Here is an 18881-nt window from a genome sequence, read left to right on the forward strand (position 1 = left end):
TATAAATTAAGTTCATATATTCAATATAAATTTCCTTTCTTAATTCACAATTATTACATGATATAATAACAGAGAACTCTGAAAGATTAAAAATTGAAATATTATTTTAATGCTGATAAATTCATCACCGATAAATGGAAATAATTTAAGTAAATTAATAAAATTTACGTCTTTCAGAGGCTATAAAATTAATTGAAAAATAATTTTTTCAAGATGCGTAACACTGAAAAAAGACTTAAAAATTTATTTGTGAGATATACATTTATTTCACATTTAAATAAATTTTTATTTAAATTTGGCGAAATAAAATTATATCCTTAGCAAATAAATCAATTAATTAAAAAAATATTTTACAAAACTGAAATATGTTTCAGAAATATATATATATTTTGTCATCACAATCAAATTTTCTTATAATCACAAATATCAAAGAAAAGATCACAAGTAACATTTGCTCTTGAATATTTCGATTGTTTCTTTTCAGTGTAGGAAAACGATTTAGTGCCTTTAACAAAAATGTTTAGTTGCATTTTTTAATAATAATCAAATATTTTGTTTTATGTACAAAATTTAGTTACTTCTGCAAAATACACGTAAATAAAAAATATTTATTTATACTAACTAAATAGTTTTGTTCGGTACATTTTAACCAAATAATTTTGTTCTTACAACAAAACATTTTTTTTCCTAGAGTGCAAATGTCAGTTTAATTTTCTATTCAATCAATTTCAATAATAATAATAATAATAATAATAGAGACTAAAAAAATGCAATAACAATATATAGGGTACGTCACGGAACCGTAACAGTTGATATCTGCATTTTTGATGGTAGAAAAAAATGGTATAAGAAAAGTTGGAATGGCATAACAAATTCCATTTTCTCATGAAGGTGTAAAACCATTTTGTTGACGCAACTATGCATCAGAAAAGTGCAATTGCATTTTTGTTGCAAATAAAATCCCACTGTATTTTATAAATCGATTCCTTAGAATATTTCGCGTGAAAAAGTAATAAGGTAAGATGAAAGGAATGAATATTTGTGACATATTTTAGGTCTTTATATTTTATTAGAGAAGTTGTTCCGTGGTGCGCACACTGCATAAAGTTACATTCGTAATATTTGTCATCAATTGTAACCGATAATGGTCACGTTCAGCGGACTCGACAGTTGAGTGAGCGCTCGCTGTTATTGGTATATGCTTCTAAATCTATAAAGGTTCGATTGGATGATCTAGAAGAATACTTCAACATGTGGCATCTGCTGAACGCGGCCATTATTTTTTATTTACATCTCACTTACGGCTACAAGTAATTTGATAATCATTTTTCGATTTATTTTCCATCCTGAATTTTACTAATATCACTACAACAAAAAGTGCAACGAGATGCCACTTATTTCCATATCGCCACCAGCGATCCAATTCGTCGACGATAAAATGCGTTGTACGCGTGCCACCGTACCCCTAACGAGATAAAAACGTGTCGGGACAATTCCGATTCCCAATTTCGGTTGCCGGTTCCATGATCACAGAGAGAGGGAGGAGGAACGATAATGCCGCAGTCGCCGAATCGCCAGCGCCAGCGGGGATCGCTAATTGGGGGTGGACGGGCGTGCCCGTAGCGGCGGGGGTGTGCTGGCCGTGGGTGGATAGGGGACATACCTCAAACTGGTGGGGGGCGAGGATCGTCGCGAGATCATCGCGACGGAGGGTGGTGGTTGCCAGGCCCACGACAGCGTCGACGGATACGGGAAGCTGGGGGTGGCGGCGGTGGGATAGGGCGATGGCGAGCCGGCCGCACTCCTGGTGCCATACAAGAGTGGCGACAGCCAGGGCACCAACACGTGTCCGTTGGTCTCCTGCTGTTGCTGCTGTTGCGCGGACGGCTGATGGTGTTGCTGCTGCTGCTGTTGCTGCTGAGCGTTCAGCGTCGCGGCCGCGGCCGCGGCCACCATCGCCGGTGATGGTAAACCGATATGATCGTAAAGTCTTACTGGGGGCACGCCGCCGCATCGTACTAGTTGCTGTTCCATGAGTTCCATGGGATCTCTGAAATAATCAAAGATAAAAGGGTATCTTTAGCGTACAGAACGGATAGAAGTGCATTCGAAATGTAGAGCGACTTTCCTGACTCCTTTCCTTAGTTTCCAATTTTACAAGTGGAAAAGATTTTTTTTTTCACTCTCTTTGTTTTACAAGTGATATAATTTGCATACTGAATTGCGCGTATTATGTACACTAGCGGTTTCAGATATTATAATATTTCTATTTACAAACATTGAGCCTTACGCACAATAGAGAAATATTAGATTAAAATCAGTTTTCTCATTGAATATATTAAACGTAACGCACAATAAATACGAATAGAGTGTAAAACAAATATGCCGTACAAGATACCACACAACTTATTATTTATCTGTGGTGTTTATTGAGGAAACTGATTCTAAAATTTTATATTCCTATTCCTAATATCTAATATTCTTCTATCTCATATTGTGCACAGAGTTCAATTGCAGCATTTATGAATGTAATACTCCAGCGTACCTTCACCAAAAGATATTGAGCGAGAAAGAAATCTTCACCGTCATCAATAATATTAACGGAATAATCGAATAGACAGATAAAATCGGATGGACGGATAAAAGACTCGTTTAAAATCTGGCACACGAATCGTCTGGGCATCGGTGCTCGGTCGAGACCAGGATTAGACGAGGAATCGAACGAGCGACCTGCGCGATCGTGCGACCGAGAGGTCGCGATCCTGCACGCGGCGCGGCGCGGCGGATCGACCGAAACGGCAAAGATCGCGCCGGGCGAGCAAATAAATCGTCTGAAGCCGCGGGAACGCGAGACAGAGCGAGATAAAATCGTCCGTTCTTAAGGCGCGAGAGGCGGCCCTCGCCGGCCGGCTGATTAATCGATCGACCTTATCGGCATTAATAGCACTTAAAAGGGAGTAAATCAATGAGATTCCTTCACGGACGCAGAGTCGACAGAGAGACAAGACAGAGAGAGAATGGCGGGTAATTAAGACGAGTTTTTCTCTCATAGAGAGACGTACGCGCGAGGAGCGGCCAGAGGGAGGGAGGGAGGAGGGGGGGACGATCTCGCGAGAACCTCTTTCTCCCCCAAAGCAACAAACGTGATGGATGATTTCGTGCGTTAGGTACGGGGCTTAATTAGGGTTAATTACGCGCGATTGTGCGCGGACGCGCCTTCATTGCTTCGTTGCTATCGCAGGAGAAACGCTAACGAGCGGATTATTGGCCGATCACGGATGAAAACGCGTCGCGAACGGCGAGAGGGTCATTTTGTATTTCTTTCTTATTCCTTCCTTCTCTCTTTCTCTCTCTTTTTTTTTCTTTCTTCCTCTCCGTTGACGCCGACGATAATTAACGACCAAGTCTCATTGCGCGCGGAATCACGGCGAGTCACTTCCTACTTTCGTGATTACGCGCGGGAGCGGCGTGTAGAGACACGCCGATTATCGGCCGGTCTATCTCAATTATTAAGGCTTCATTACGATATCGCGAATCCGAGGCGCGAGGCGGCGCTTCGTAATTGCTTTCGATTTCAAGCCCGGCGAGGTAAGACCGATTGCGCAAAGCCGAAGACCGTAGGAGCGAATCAGAATGCTTGATGGATTCCCGACGTGGTCTGAGAAAAGTCTCTGTTGTTTTCCGCCATTTAAAGCGAACGAGTCAAATCGGTTTGACGCTAGGTAAATTGAGACGTTCATTTTGTTTCAATTAATAAATATCGAATCAATAAGCCGTTACTTAAACTTTTACACTCGTTTGATTTCATAACTGATTTCTTTAATCATCCTTTTTCAACCCGTGTAAGTTCGTAAGACTGAAGAAGGCACTCTTCTATATTTCTGCTTAATATTAATACAGAGGTTGATCGTGAGTGAAGAATAATTCAATGATGTTCTTATAATTATAGAAAATAATTTAGTAATATAATTCTTAATAATTAAAGAACAGATACAAAAGGATGAATCTATCCTATGAATGTTTTAACGTTAAAGAGGTCAATGAGATTTGGTCAGAGAGAAAGAGATTATAGCACTCTAACTTAACCAATATTTAACTTAGGGAAGATATAAGAAGAGCATATGCCTTATTGTAAAGATTAAATGTCTTTTAAATAGCAAGATATTTATTCCGCGTACTTTTAACATCCTTCCAGATTTACCGCAAGTCTCGTTGTCTGTTTGATCTCAGATCTTAAGACGCAGGCAGTCGTCGATGGATAGCTGCCGGTTCTTCGCGCTTCTCGGAAGTCAAGTGGTTGAGAGACAACTTGATACTAGTATTCATTCTCTTTCTCTCTCTCACACCCTCTTTCTCTCTCGGCAGAATAATTTGAGCACAGGCTGCTCACGAATGATACCTCTTATCGATCATCCAGTTCCTCGAACCGGCGGCCGTCGAGATATCCGAAGACGCCTTTCACAACCGGCGTTGTTCGATAGCTCAGCATTTCGTGCATAAAATAATTTAGGGGTGTGCATAATAAAGAGATTCCGGAAAACATTTGTTTTCACTCTCCTGGAACTTTAGGTCATGTCTTCGCAATCCGCGCTCTCGTGCAAATTTATATACATACATGAGCTTTTACTCGTTTTAAGAAGTAGTCGTAAAACATATTCACAATTCGCAGGCAAGATATATGATAAAAAAAAACATAACAAAAAGATGATTATTTCAACAAAAAAATTATTACTCTATGTAGAAAATTGTAAAAGAAAATGAAAAAAAATTAATGTTTTTCATATAAAATTGTTGGCTAGCTTTGTTACGTCGAAACGTCATTCGTAAAACATTCGGCGCAACGAAGCACTTCATCATCTCGCGCGACCGACGTCGTCGGGACCATACAATTCAATCCCGGCCAACACCCGTAATGATTCTGTCTCCATGGACCGAAGCCAAGGGGAAGAGGGGGTTGACTCTCGCGGGTCTAGTTACCCTGGGGGTCACCGGGCCGGGCGACACCCAGTCAAGGAGAGAAGGGTCAACCTTCGTACGGTAGTTGCGAGCCGGCACGTCGACGACGAGAGAGTCCCGAGTCATAAAGTCGTAAAACCATGGTGTGAGGGCGAGACAAAACCACCGTGACTGTGCGAAACCCGGTGCAGGAAAAATAAGAGAGTCGCGAGAAATAAGGCCTGCCAGAGGTGAACTCAATCGCAATGAAAATCCAGAAAGATCTTTAACTATGCTATACAAGGTACTTGAGACAAATAAGGTCCAGTACTAAATAAGACCCACTTAAAAATTTAAAAGCACACTTTGTGAGTGTGAATGAATGCTTAAAAGATGGGTCATAGGAAGCAGGTAAATGAGTCGTTTTTATAAAAATTCGCTGTAAAGTTTATTAAGTATATATTATTTTATGTTTTATTACAGCATATTATAATATTATTTATCTTCCTAATTATAAAAAATAATTAATATATATATTGATTTTTCGGAATAAATTTATTTTTTTTAAATTATGTACTTATTAAATACAATTCACTTATACATTTATTATTATAGCCAATGTCATTTGTTTGTGTGTGGTTTGCATAGAGAATAACGATTTTCAATGCTGCAAGCATTTGAGAAGTTAAAATTGCACTCACATGGACAAGAATTTTCAAAAGTTAAAAAATTAGTTACAGACAAAATTAAAGATAATTGTGACGTTTAACAGTAGAATAAACCCTGAGACATTTTGTTTTTGTGATTAATAAATCAATTTAAGAGTGATTAGGAAGATAATGTTTAGTTATTTTTTATTTATTTTTTATTTAAGACTTATTAAAAACATTTACAAATGTTTTGTATAAAAAATATTTTTATTTTTGTTAGTGATTAAAACAAACATTTTATTCTTGCTTAATTTATTTCAACATCTCCATAGAGTTTAAAAAATAAAATAAGTTAGGTGGACCTCGTTCAGCTCAGGTACCTTATGTCTTTATTAGAATTCTGAGAGGAAGAGAGTATATGTTATTTAGATGTGAACAAAATTAAGAAATTTCAAATAATTTCAGGAAAGTTTCTACAGACATAGAGTATAACAGCTAAAATGTCACAATCATACTTTTCGCATGAATAATTGTACAAAACTAATGCCGTTACTTTCAAAGATTATATCATGGCGCAAAGGCGGCTTTATCTTAACGTTCTTTCGAAAAAATCGCCCGATAGCTGAAAATGCAACGGTAACAGCTATTCGCATCCGATGCCTGCAATATTCTATACCGCGTACAGTATTGATACCCGATCAAATCGAGAGGCGGTGAGGAAGCGAGACGGCAAAGAGCAAATCGACTCGAACCAAAAGACCCATTCGCGAGCCAGTTTGAGGAGCGCGACGAACATGAGCGGGGGTGGACAAGGGAACACGGCGGTCAGGCGGGAGCCAGGCGGTGAGACGTAAGGAGGCCCTGGGAACAATGGGTCCGGTGTGCAGTCCGCGTCTCGGTTACCGTTCGGTCGTACCGCTTAGCACGTAACACGACACCCGAGGAGGCGCACGAGCGTATACACATGCACACACCCTCGCATCACACAAGACGCGCACACACATACACACACAAAGCACGTATGAATGCACGTACGTGCACGCGATGGTACATGAATGCATGAGAGTAAGCTTCGAGCGGGGAAAAAGGAAGAGGCTGGGTGGAAGAGGAAGGAGCCTGGGCCCCGGAGGGTGAAACCAGTGACGGGGAAACGAGGGAGGGATTAGGGGGCCCGGGGCTAATCGCCGTCCACTCGGACGTGCCGGACCACACACACCGGCGCGGCGCGCCCGTCCGCGGCCATTCCTCTTCTCGTTCTCGTGAAATATCGCTGTCAAGGGCCCGAACTCTATTAGCCGAGTTCCGCGACTCTACTGGCCTCGCGTATCGATTCGCCCGGATCGATCGTGATCCGAGATCCCGCGGATAGCAGGGGATCGCGAGGGGAGGATAGGGCGGGGCGAGCGAGCCGGTGATTTAGGCGGATCCCGAGCATGGATCTCGATCGCGATTACGCGAGCGCGCCTCTTTGGAAGTCTTAAATGTGTATACGAAAGTGTTAGAACTCCGCGAGGCAGTCGACAGTCTCGCGCCGTGTGATTTAGATATACTAAAAAATTATTGTAATTTTTAATGCACGATGTACGTAATAACACCATGGTTCGTTTGAAAGTTGCATTAATACTACACCGTACATTGATGCACGTGTAGAAGCAATTCCCTCCGCACGGGATAGCCATAACTATAACGAGGAGAAACTACTGACGTTCGGAATAGTAGCAAGCTAAAGTTTCGAAGGTGTAGGGGATGCGAATCCGAGGCGCGCGGAAGACGTTATAGGCGCTGCCACCGTTCGCCAGCGGCGCGCTATCTCTCTTAACTTCGAAAATAGCTTAATCACACGGGGGCTCGCAGAAAAATCCAGAAATCAAATTACACTGTTCGTACGCGGAGAGGAACAGGTAGAGGCAATCCCTGTCGCACACCCAGAAGAGGGGCTCACGTCGCGCCGTCGCCCGTTCCCGTGTGTATGTGTGTGTGTGTGTGCGTGCGTACGCAAAACGGAAATGACGCAGCGCGGCAACGCGGTCTCCTGTGCATTAAGGCCCAGGCTGCAATTCACGGCGGAGTGTGCTAGCGCTGCGCCTCTCCCCGGCCTTGAATTATATCCTTAATGTTTTCATAAAGCTTCCTTATGTACAGACAATAAAAGCCCTAATTACAGTCGTTCGCCGGGCGAGAGAGCGGCCTCCGGGGCCGGCCGCCTATTACTATTCGCGCTATGCCGGGGCTCCCGTAATTGTTACACCGCGATAAATATTCCTCATCGATCTGACGAGTCCGCGTTTTCCCCCGTAATGGCGCGGTTACGGTCGAAACGTTCTAATTAGAGGCCACCGCCGTTACCCATTAAAATGTCCATGACGTTCTCGCGGCTACACCCCTCGAGTGTCGAGCCGCTGCGCCGCGCCGTTCAGAAAACGGAAAGGAGGAGAGAAAAAGAGAGGCTAGTTTATAAATAAAAAGAAAACATCCGGCACACACAGGCGACTCCAATTTTTCCCCAATCGCACCGCCACAGCGCGTTCGGACAATTAAATCTATTAGCAAAAGTGTCCTCTGAGATAAAGCTCAAAATTATTGCTAGGGAAGATTTAGTTTATGTGGGACAAGATAAAATTTTTAACTTGAAAAGTTTCTTCGAAAATATATATTTGAAATTGTTACGTCTATTAAGTTAACGTGCACTCGATAAATTCCTCTCAACTCTAACTGACTTACAGGATCGCACTAATATAGAATCCGATAAGCTAGTCGACAGCTATAATCGGGGGAAAAAACATTTCCTGGGCGTAGCAAGCAATAAGGCGTTTTTTAATGCGTAATCACGTACGCGCTGGTCCGCTTTTTCTATCGAGAGGAGAAAGAAATAGGAATGGATCCGTGGAGGGTTAATTGGAGCAAAACTGACGACTTCGTGACGGCTTTTAGTCGTTAATGGCCACATCCGTAATTTCCGAATAGTATCTATTCCACGTTCCCCGAAGCCGCTCTGACAAGGAAATATGGCATATTCTCGCATGGCTTAATGTCCCGTAATTTCTCGGGGCCCTCTTCTCGGCAACGTCGTCCGAGGGCCCGCGGTGCCAAGTCAGGTGCTACGTGAGCACCGCAAAAGGGAGGACCCTTTTCGGGAAACGAAATCCATCGTGTTCTTTCTCACGCGAGCCTCCTTAAGTCCCCGATCATCGCATCGGCGGCGCAGAGCAGCGTCTAGCGGAATCCGAGAGAATGCCGTCCTTGCCGCTCTCGCCTTCTGCGTCGCTCTATCGCGTGATGAAGCCTCGACGTAATTTAATTAGCGATCCAATTACACGCGAACCGCACCTCTCGTCTCGTCTCTCGGCCCCGCGAGTTTACGCGTTTACGCTGATAATTTGCACATAATATTTGCACGCCCGCTCCGTGAGCGCGCAAATAATAAAATTGCGGTCGACCGACGCATAAGAATGCAATCACTTATACGCGCCGGTGACTACTGCCAAGTCGATGTTAATTGCCGAGAATCGCTACCGGTGATTATATCGCGCACGAAGATTATCCTCGGTTAGTTACGCAGACAGTTCGAATTAAAACCCCACGAGTCCTGCTTCTTAACGTAAAAATTTCCTTGAATCTTTATCTTAAAGTTCAGCGCAACGAAAAAATGCAAGTGTATTAAAGTGAAAACTAGCTACTGTACGTGTAAAAATAATTGATTGCCACACCCGATATCCAACCTCGATTTGATGACAAAGAATTGCACGGTGTTTCGTGCTTCTCGATATATATTTCACGACTGCCCTTAATTGATCATCTTTTTGACACCTAGTCGATAAATTCCCCAAAATCGCGCGCTGCTCGCTCAGGCGACGTGAAATGGCTTACGATATTAAAGCGCGGGGAATTCCGTCGAATGGAGAGAGAGCCTGTTATTCTCCGTCTACCCCCGGGCTGACACAGGGCATTAGGTAAGTGGTAGATAATAATAGGTTACACCCCGCTGATGGCCGAAGGTAGTTTATCGAATGCTGCGGTTTGGCTCATCTCGGTTCCTCTCGCACGCATCCCACGGGGACTATCGAGCACTCTCGTGGAATGCTTCACCATTCTGGTGATACTACCATGATTCTGGAAACGGAAACCAGCTCAGGACGTACGAGAGACAATATTCCGAATATAATCGAATGAATAATGCGCACTCTAATCCGACATCTTAGTTTCAATGGTGTTCTGGCGCAACTAAAAAAAAAGTAGCTGCTTAATTGCAAGACTCGGTAGCAATTTTAAACCCATATATTTTAAAGGTTTAAGAAGATTAATATCTAAATTTTATTTCCTCGACCATAAAATTAATCTTTTTTAACCGCGTCTTCTTTTTTAAAGCGAGAAAATATCAATCAGTAGGCTAAAGTCTATAATGTCCAAAAAAAATTTCCTAATACTATTTCCTAATAACATATGTGGAGGTCGCGGGCCGATGTCTACGAAAAGGCGGTCAATTAAATTCAGAGGAAAAAAAAGAGAGGAAATGAGGAAGCTACATTAAAATTATTGAGAGATTTATGACTAACAACTCCACTCACGGTACTAACAGCGAGCGAGCTGTCGTCGCTCAGGATGAGATTTCGTGATGACGAAACGTGAAGGGAAAAGCGAAACGCGAAGAAAAGAAGGGAGGGTTGGCTCACAGGCGAACACTGAATGTCTCGGCGAGCGACGTATCGCGTGAAGACTTCGACAAAGGAAGAAACCCCGATGGGGAGAAAGAAGTGCGAGGCCGAACAAGTCCCGCGGATTCTTCCCTCGACATGGAATGCTGTTAAGAGAGAATATTAGGAGGTAGATGAAAAAGAGGGGGAGAAAGGTGTAAAGGAAAAAAGCGAGGACAGAAGCCGGCAGAAAGAGACACTAGAAAGGTGGGGGGAGAGGAGGAGCACAAGAGGAGGCGAGAGGAAGGGTACAACGCGAATTGGGGAGAGGCAAAGAAAAGAATTGCAGAAAAGGAGAACGGAGCCCAGAGGAGAGGGTCGAAGATAAAAAAGAGATGGAAGATAGAGAAGACAGTGGTAGAGAGCGAGGTGAAGCGAGGAGCGGCGAAGGGGGGCAAACGGGCAGAGAGCGAGTGTAACAGCGAAGAAATTAATAGCCATAAAATATGAATAGAAATTAGCAGGTTCGGGGTGGCGTGACGCGTTTGCTCGCTCATTTCCTTTCGGCGCGTTGAAAAACAACAAGACAACACAAAATACGGTCGAGCCTGTAATTTACCCGGCTGCCGCCGAGCGGGCCGACGCGCGATCGCCGCTGCGTCGAACGGACGAGTGTGCGAGTGCGCGCACACCTACACGCACGTACGCACACGTGAGCGAACCCACACTGAAAGGTACTGAGACGTTAACGCCCGAGACGTCGAAGCTCTAGGTGTGAGTAGAAACGCGCCTGTACGTGATGTACGTATTAGCGTGTATGTGTGTGTGTGTGTGTGTGTGTGTGCGAAGAGAGTCTGTCGGTGGTGCTCGCAAGCTCGGGCCATCATCGTCGTCGCACAGTAGGTATGGTAGGTAATGATCCGGTAATGACCCTGATGCCTCGGATAGCCGGCCGATACATGGTACGCGGAGTGCGTGCATGTATGCATGCATGCATAAATGTGTGTGTGTACGAGTCTTCTCTCCCTGCTCCATCTCCTCCCTCTTGCTCTTTCTTCTTCCCGCGGGTACCCCTGGCCGGACCTAAAGCCCCGATGATGCACGGCGAGACCTTTGTTTTTGCGTTTTAAACGGCGGTTATTAGCTCCGTAGCAGCCACGGCCACTGATGCTGCCTCTCCACCTCCCGTGTCTTCTCCCCCCTTCTCCAACTCCCTTCCTCTTCTTCTTCTACTTCTTTTGCAGAGTTTTCTTCATCCTTGTCCATCGCCATGCCTCGCGACTAGCTCCGTCTGTCTCCCTCTGGCACTTTGATAATGCGGCCCGCTAATGGGCCAGCAAGGAGACTGGCGGTATCGGTCGAAGGTGTCTGCGTTGTCGGAGTTGATGCTGGTAGTTGTGTCGAGGTGGAGGAAAGAAAGAGAGAAACTGAAGGAAGATGCGAGCTGCGAAGAAGAGGTAGACCGAGCGAGACGGAAAAGATAGAGAGACTTCGCGAGGAGAGGTGAGGAAGAGGAGGAAAAAGAGGGCCAGAGCGGCAGCGGTAATGACAGGCCGTCCGCTCTCGAAGCTAATATAGATGAATGCCCTGCCCTCCTCTTGCCCTCCAGAACAGGGGGAACGTGAAATCGCTCTCTTTCTCCTACGTTACCACCCGTTTCTTTCTTCGAGGCGCTTCCATCCACGGCGAGCCGCGAGCCCAAACGACCGGGCCTCGAGACTTGCGACTGGCGCGAAACTGCGAAACCGAAATATATGAGATACGCTGGCGAATGCGTATCTCCTATATAGACGCAACGTGTAACGAAACGTCGAACGATGAAAATATAGACTGATAGATTTACGTTCGCGTGTTCAGAACTTTCAAAGTTTGGCCCCGACGATTCCATAACGTTCAGCAAATTCTAACGTTCAGCATGCTCCCTATTTCGACAGGACATATTTTGTTAGAGTGTCTTGTTCAATATAAATAGAAAAGAATCGAACATACGTTAATGAGATTTAAATTTCTTCGAATGTGAATACAACGCTTTTGAATATCATTATTTCGAGCCACGCCGCATAACACCGTACCAACTTCGGAGTCTACTTTCGCCGCAGACCTTAACGACTTTACCTAGACCTGAACCATCAATCTGTACCGCGAAACGGCGCCTCTCGGCCGCCATCGCGCTTTCGCATGGGCAGCCGCGGGTCCCGCGATCCTCGACTGACCGTGCTGATGTTTTCACGACGTTGACGGCGGTGCCGTGCGCGCCGCGAACACGTACGCAAGGAGGAGGCCGAACGTACGGCGCGAGAAGGGAAGGCAGAGAAAAGGGAAAGAGGGAGTGAAAGAAAGAGGGCCGGAGGGGCATCTATCTATCAGCGCCGGCGTGAAGTGGGCGGGTGCATGCGCCGTATTGCTCCGTACGGCCGCTCTCTCATTAACTCCGGACGCCGCCGGAGCGGCGCATCCGTGTACGGCTAACGTGGAGGCGACTGCCGGCGTTCCTCATCGAGAGCCCTCTCCGATCTTCGCGGCCGTACGTGCTTATCTGGAGCGAGCGCGGCAACGGCCGGTGTCATCGGCTGATGGAGAACGCGAAGACGCGCGCGAGTTCCCTCAATAATTTCCGCGCCTGGAACGCCCGACCTCTTCTTCGGCAACCTGAACCCTTCGTCGAAATTACTGTACTGCCGCCTGTAGACTTATGGATTCATCGGTGCATTTCTAATGTCGTATATTATTGTATCGCGTTGAAATAGGGCGCGATTTTGGTGGCCAGAGAATATCGATCGATCGACGAATTTTTACATCTATCGAATGCATAGCTTGGGAAATGTAAATCATTTTGGTTAAATCACCTTGATTCATAGATCGCTAAATATTCCTAATACTCATATATCTTTTAGATATATATAATCCCAAAGCGGATCCATAGATTATTGGACGACGTATTTACGAAGCGCTTGCTGCCCAAGGCTGTAAATTTATATACTGATAAATTACAGCGCGTCTAAAAGGCTACGATGATGCGTACTGCTACTTTCTCAAACGCAGTTTGTATTTTCCTTCAATATATTTCGTTAAATAGAATCGAATAATTAATTTGAAATTTCTAATTGTGTCTTTGCGCCAACTAACATTTGCCAGCAAAGCATCGCTGGCTCGAATCGGCGAGGCGCGAGGGTGTAGGGAACTGATAAAGAACCTGCATCGAACCATCATGCCCCAAATTAGTTCTGCGATAACCCGACCACCCGGAATGATTTTCGCCTATCGATAATTTCTGATCAGCTATGCGCACGCCAGCACCAGCTACGAAGCGTTGTCGAACCAACAAAGTTGGGATCCCAAGCGGGCACACCCAGCGCCAAGAGCGACGTAGCGTTATCGCGGTAGTGCCGGTGACCCTAGAAGATTTTATCGGCCACGGAGTCTCACGGTAGTCTATCTCGAGCGAGTTTTACGTCGGGGACGTTTCCACGTGTAGCAATTTCGAAAAACGAGGGGTAGGGTTGGGAGCAGGCGTATAATTCTCGATAGGAAGGCGTCGATAGCGGTGCAGCTCGATGGTCGTGATTCTCTTCACCGACGACGCCCGGAATGCAAAGCGGCGTGCCGATCGACTTTTCGAGAGCTCGAGAGATAACGGACGAGTCAACGGACGAGTCTTAGAATGACGGTGCGGGATTTAGGCGGCCGCCTGTTAGGCAGGTGCTGATTTGGGGAGGATCGCGATGTGGCAGTGATTCCGGGGCGAGATCATGCCCGCGTGCAACCGAGATACGGAGTCATTAAAATGCACACGCTGCTCGTTGTTATTTGATTCGCCGTGAAATCGTCCCGATGCAGCGATGGAACAAAGCTGGATGCGTGAGCAAAAATATACACCGATGGTGAACCATTCCAAAGTCTCGCGGTCATCCAGATGAAAGAAAATATTAGTTTATTAGATAATTATTGCTGATTTTTAAATAATACATCTCGTTAGATGAAATTAACTTGTATCATTTAGTAAATCTAATACAAAAGTAAGTAATATCACAATTCTGTCGCTCACGAATGTAAAGCGAATTACTCGCTGTCAAATGGAAAAAGAGATTAATTTGTTACATAATTATTGCTGATTTTTTAACAACAAGTTCTATTAGACAATTATTTATCGGAAATGCAAAAAATCTGGAAATGTGAATAAAATAAATTACTCGCTGTCAAATAGAAAAATTGTATATAATTATTGATTTTTAAATGACAAGCTTTATTGGATGAAATTAGATAATTGTTTAAAAAAAAAAGATCTGGAAATGTAAGTTATATTGAAAATCATAATATCACAATTCTGTCGCTCGCTAAGTCAGCGAAAAGCAACAGCATCCATTGTGCTCATCTCAGTTCAAGAGAACCCTCTAAAACCTTAGAATATAATTGGTAGAAGAATATAATTACTTCTCTCTAAATAGTTGGTCTAGGGATCGGTCCAAGGGACGGACCAAGGATTTTAGCATTCACGGAGCCCGGGGACCATTACCATAAATTCATTGCGACCTCTGGTGTTTACATCCTGCGATCCTTGGACCCGCGTTTTCCGCCGACCTCCCACGCACGCCTCCTTTTAATAGAGAAGCGGCATAAATTCGCTTTGATATACGTCCGGGGCGGTAGCACTCGTACATGAAAATATCGCACGTACGGCTCGATCCATCACGAAACTTTCCTTCTGCGCGCCACGCGCAGATCGTCCAGAGCGGCGAGCACGGTTCGCGAGTGGGAAGATCGCGCGCTTCGGCTATTAATAATCGTAAACGAGAAGTTCGCGTGTTTTTGCCGGACGCGCTCGCGCGACTTAATTTTTTAACGACCAGCCTCGCCGCGCCGGCCCCGGCGACGAGGCGCGCGGAGCGCGGAGGATCGAGCTCGTCGGGGAGATTTGAGCAAAAAAGATACGCGAGACGATAATCCGATGCGCATACTTGACAATAAACCCAGCACCCGGGAGAGAGAGAGAGAGAGAGAGAGAGAGAGAGAATCGCTTTAATAATATTCGCTCCAAGGGCGCGCAGCGGGACGACGGTGCTGAAATCGGTTCGTAATTAAAAGCCGCGTTACTTTTATCGTCGTGCCCTTCCCCCTCCTACTCCTCATCTCTCTCACCGGCTCGTAGGTTTTTCTCGGGGGTCGATCGCCTCTTCGCGCCGAGGACCGACTTCTCCATCCTCGTGGCGAGGCGGTTATCGGGCCGTTCGGCCTCATTTAATAAGTAAGAACGACACGCCGGTAGCCGGGCGCGCATCGACGCGAGCAACGCCCACTAAATTGTTAACGGCGCGGTCGACTCGCGGCGATCTCTCGGGGATCGCGATGCAAGGTTTTTATGCAAATCGACTCGTATATACTGCGTGTCCGCGAATCGATAACGGACACCCAATAAAGTCGTCTCCTACCCTGCCTAATGTGAGCTTCTCGTTCCTCGCCGTGTTTCAGCCTCCTTTTTCCTTTTAATCTCGAATAAACTTTGTGTCGCGCAACTCTTTTGGAGAGATTTTCTGTGTTGGGTTAATTTTTACATCTATTTGACTATGCATTTGTGACGGAAGTGCACCGTTCGCGACAAGAGCTGAGAGATAAGAGTCTCGTATTTTACAGTTTCGAATTGATAGTCGAGAACCGCATGAATTTATTATAGATTTCGACGTTCGGAATGCGTAATTCTGAATTAAACCCTCGAGATTCAATAAACAAGTCTCGAGATACGGGAGAGAATTAATAACTTAAAAATGGAGGCTTCACATACGAACAAATTTCCGTTCGAAATGATTCTATTTAAGTTATCTGCGTTATCTCAAGTATCGTGCATGTTCCCCGGGAATTAAGTTGTGGTCTTAGGGCATTAATATAAACTGCGTCTCTCTCTCTCTCTCTTCTTCCTCGTTTCTCCTCCTTTCTTCGGACGCTCTCAATTTTTTGTTTGTTGCTGCTCTCATCGCTTTTGCGATCGCGAGAACCATCGTCGTCCGCGTACCTGTCGTGAGCCACCTGCTCCGCGAGAAGCAAACCGCAATTAAATTGTTTATCCGATCGTAATGAGGCGGTAATCGCGACACTTAAATGCGCCGTTAGGGTTTTCGATGCCGATCGAGAGTGTCATTAGCGATACCACGGCGGGGCTGTGTGTTCGGCCGAGTTTCGCTCGGTTTCGCGGATTTTTCAGAGAAGGGGCCGGCCCCTGAAAAAAAAAGCACAGCCGTGCATTAATTGCGCGAGTTACGAGCGGCGGCGTTCTGAAATATGAGCTTAATTAATTGCAAAACGATCTCGCGCGGGAGATAGGTGCGTTCTCGTCCCCGACCGGGGAGAAAATTTTCGTGAAAGTGGCATCCAGCGGCCCAGCTGCGATCACGTGCAAATTGGAAGAGGCGTGACGAGAGTCCCTGCCTCGCTTAACGCGCGCCGCGTTCCTTAATATATTTCTGAGGATCGGTGGGCGGTGCGAGGGCACCAGACGGTTTTTCGTAAAATATGGTACCGAATCCGAGACCCCGCGACCGAGGCCCTTGCCTTCTCTCCGAGCGGACTAATCAATTTTTAAACGCGAGGCTATGCGGCGAGAAGCCTGGAAGTCGAACATAAAACTCTCAATCTTGATACGATACGGCGTAGTTTATAACAATGCGAGAAGAGGTGCGTCTATCGTGCGCTCCTTTCGAGTGGTTACATTTAAAATCACTTTACATTCAAAATCGATTATTCATGCTAATTTGTTTTAATGTATTCTATTTCTATACTGAAAGAATGGAAAGAACGATTTTGTTGAAAATTATTATGTGAGACACTCAAACTGATTGCTACAATGTTAAAGTTTTTTACAATGTTACTCATGCTTCATTCAGAGAAAAATTTCTTCGAGTTAAAGAATATTTCTTTGAATCAAAGAAATTTGTGCATTGTTCAACGATTAAAGAAAAATTTCTTCAATTTGAAGAAGTGTTTTGGTCGTTCCTTTTAATAGAATTAAAGAAATAGTTTGGTTGTACAACGCAATCTTTTTTTTTAATGAAAGAAATATATTTTTAAAACAAAACAACTAAATTATTTCTTATATTTCTGTCAGTATTTTCTTTGAAGAAAAAATTATTTGTTCAAATTAAACAAATACTTTGAACTAATAATTTATTTACTTTGAAAAAAAACTAGTGTCATTTCTTGAAATAAATTTTTATTTTTTCAAAGATGTTTTCATTTAATTTAAAAAAAAATCAAGTTAAAAAAACGATTTCATCAATTTAAACGTAATTTTTCTCTGGGTATTGAACGTCCTTCATAATTATTTTGACAATCCAGCAAAATTATTTTCAGATGTGTTCAGCTAAATCTTTAGATATTTTATAAAACTCATTATGTCTTTGTCTGAATTATGCGATTTAAATACGTACATTTAAAAATTTTTATAATAAATAAAAAAATCTTAAGGATTCAAATTGATTCCTCCGTGAATAATATATCAGTGATTTTTCATGTCTGAATTCCAAAATCAAAAAGTGTAAATATCCCGTTGAAATACTGACAAATTATATAGGACCGAAAAAATTAAAATACTTTTTTTATGCAGACACGATGACGGGCGAACAACGTTGATCATCGATTAATCGTACGATTAGCAACGTGACGTCGGTATTAAAGATGATCTCGCGATGACGGGCGATGTGTATGTCGAATAAAAAGAATATACAATACATTCACATATATATAAATATATAGTATATATTTTTTTGTCGTGCGTGTATCCGCCTCGTAGCCGTAAACGCGGAGAAGAGATAGAAAGAGAGAAGGAATGCACACGAGCGGGCAGGTGCGTCGTCATTCATGCAGATAGATGATCACGGATAATTCGGAATCGGCCGCGTGCGCACGTCCATTTCGGCGCCGATCTCGTCGCTCGCTTCGGCGTTTAACGTTGTTGTAAATTTCCGCCTCGAACGCGAGAGATCTAAGCGATAATTTAGCCGGCGCGGCATGCGATTAAGGTGCCGACGTTCTAATGGGATGTAATGATCACTCGTGACGCCACGATCGAGAGGATCGCCGCGTGTCGATAGGTCGGGATCCTCGCGATGCGAGGCGCGATGCAAGAAATAAGAAGCGAGCCGGATGGTCGCGCAAAAACCCATCCCGGAAATATAAAATGGCGGAATGCTAGTTGAAACGTGGGGCGTATATTATTATAGGTGGAGTTGAGAGAGGAAATATATAAAAAAACGAAACCTCGATCGATTTTTAGAGCCGATCTGATAATCAGCTTTTAATCGCCTCGAGTCGTTTGATCTCGCAATTTTGTCCGAGCGCTTTTCAAGGGCAATTAATCCGTTCCCTGGATCTGGAGGTGATTCGCGTGAGAAAAAAATCGAGGAAATCGCCGCGCCGAATGACGTATACGCTGACACTCTAATCGCATTTTAATTAACCCCTTCCAGTAGGACGTCGGCGCCGTGCCGACACGGGAGTTATAGATATTTCATTCGAAAATATAGGTTTTAATTTAGCGGCCGCTCGATCAACGTCCGGCCGTTATAAATGGACGCTATGATTGCTCGTTACACCGCTATGCAGAAAATACGTTCGCCGGGACCGGAACGGTTTGGAACTCCCGGCGGAGGAGAGACGGCGCGGCGCAGACAGATTAGCT

At 44.5% G+C, this 18881-nt stretch overlaps 1 protein-coding gene across 1 annotated transcript in view; it reads right to left on the reverse strand.

The window, feature by feature from the left end:
- Nucleotides 1-1234: 1234 nt before the first annotated feature.
- LOC105202650 (T-box transcription factor TBX20) overlaps nt 1235-18881 on the reverse strand; it is a 67936-nt gene continuing 50289 nt past the window's right edge. Inside the window, exon 6 of the mRNA XM_026132005.2 lies at nt 1235-2050. Coding sequence (XP_025987790.1) covers nt 1594-2050 — 457 coding nt within the window. The 3' untranslated portion in view covers nt 1235-1593. The remainder of the gene's footprint in view (nt 2051-18881) is intronic.

This window comes from Solenopsis invicta, chromosome 16, assembly GCF_016802725.1.
Source record: "Solenopsis invicta isolate M01_SB chromosome 16, UNIL_Sinv_3.0, whole genome shotgun sequence".
NCBI classification, from domain to species: Eukaryota; Metazoa; Arthropoda; class Insecta; order Hymenoptera; family Formicidae; genus Solenopsis; species Solenopsis invicta.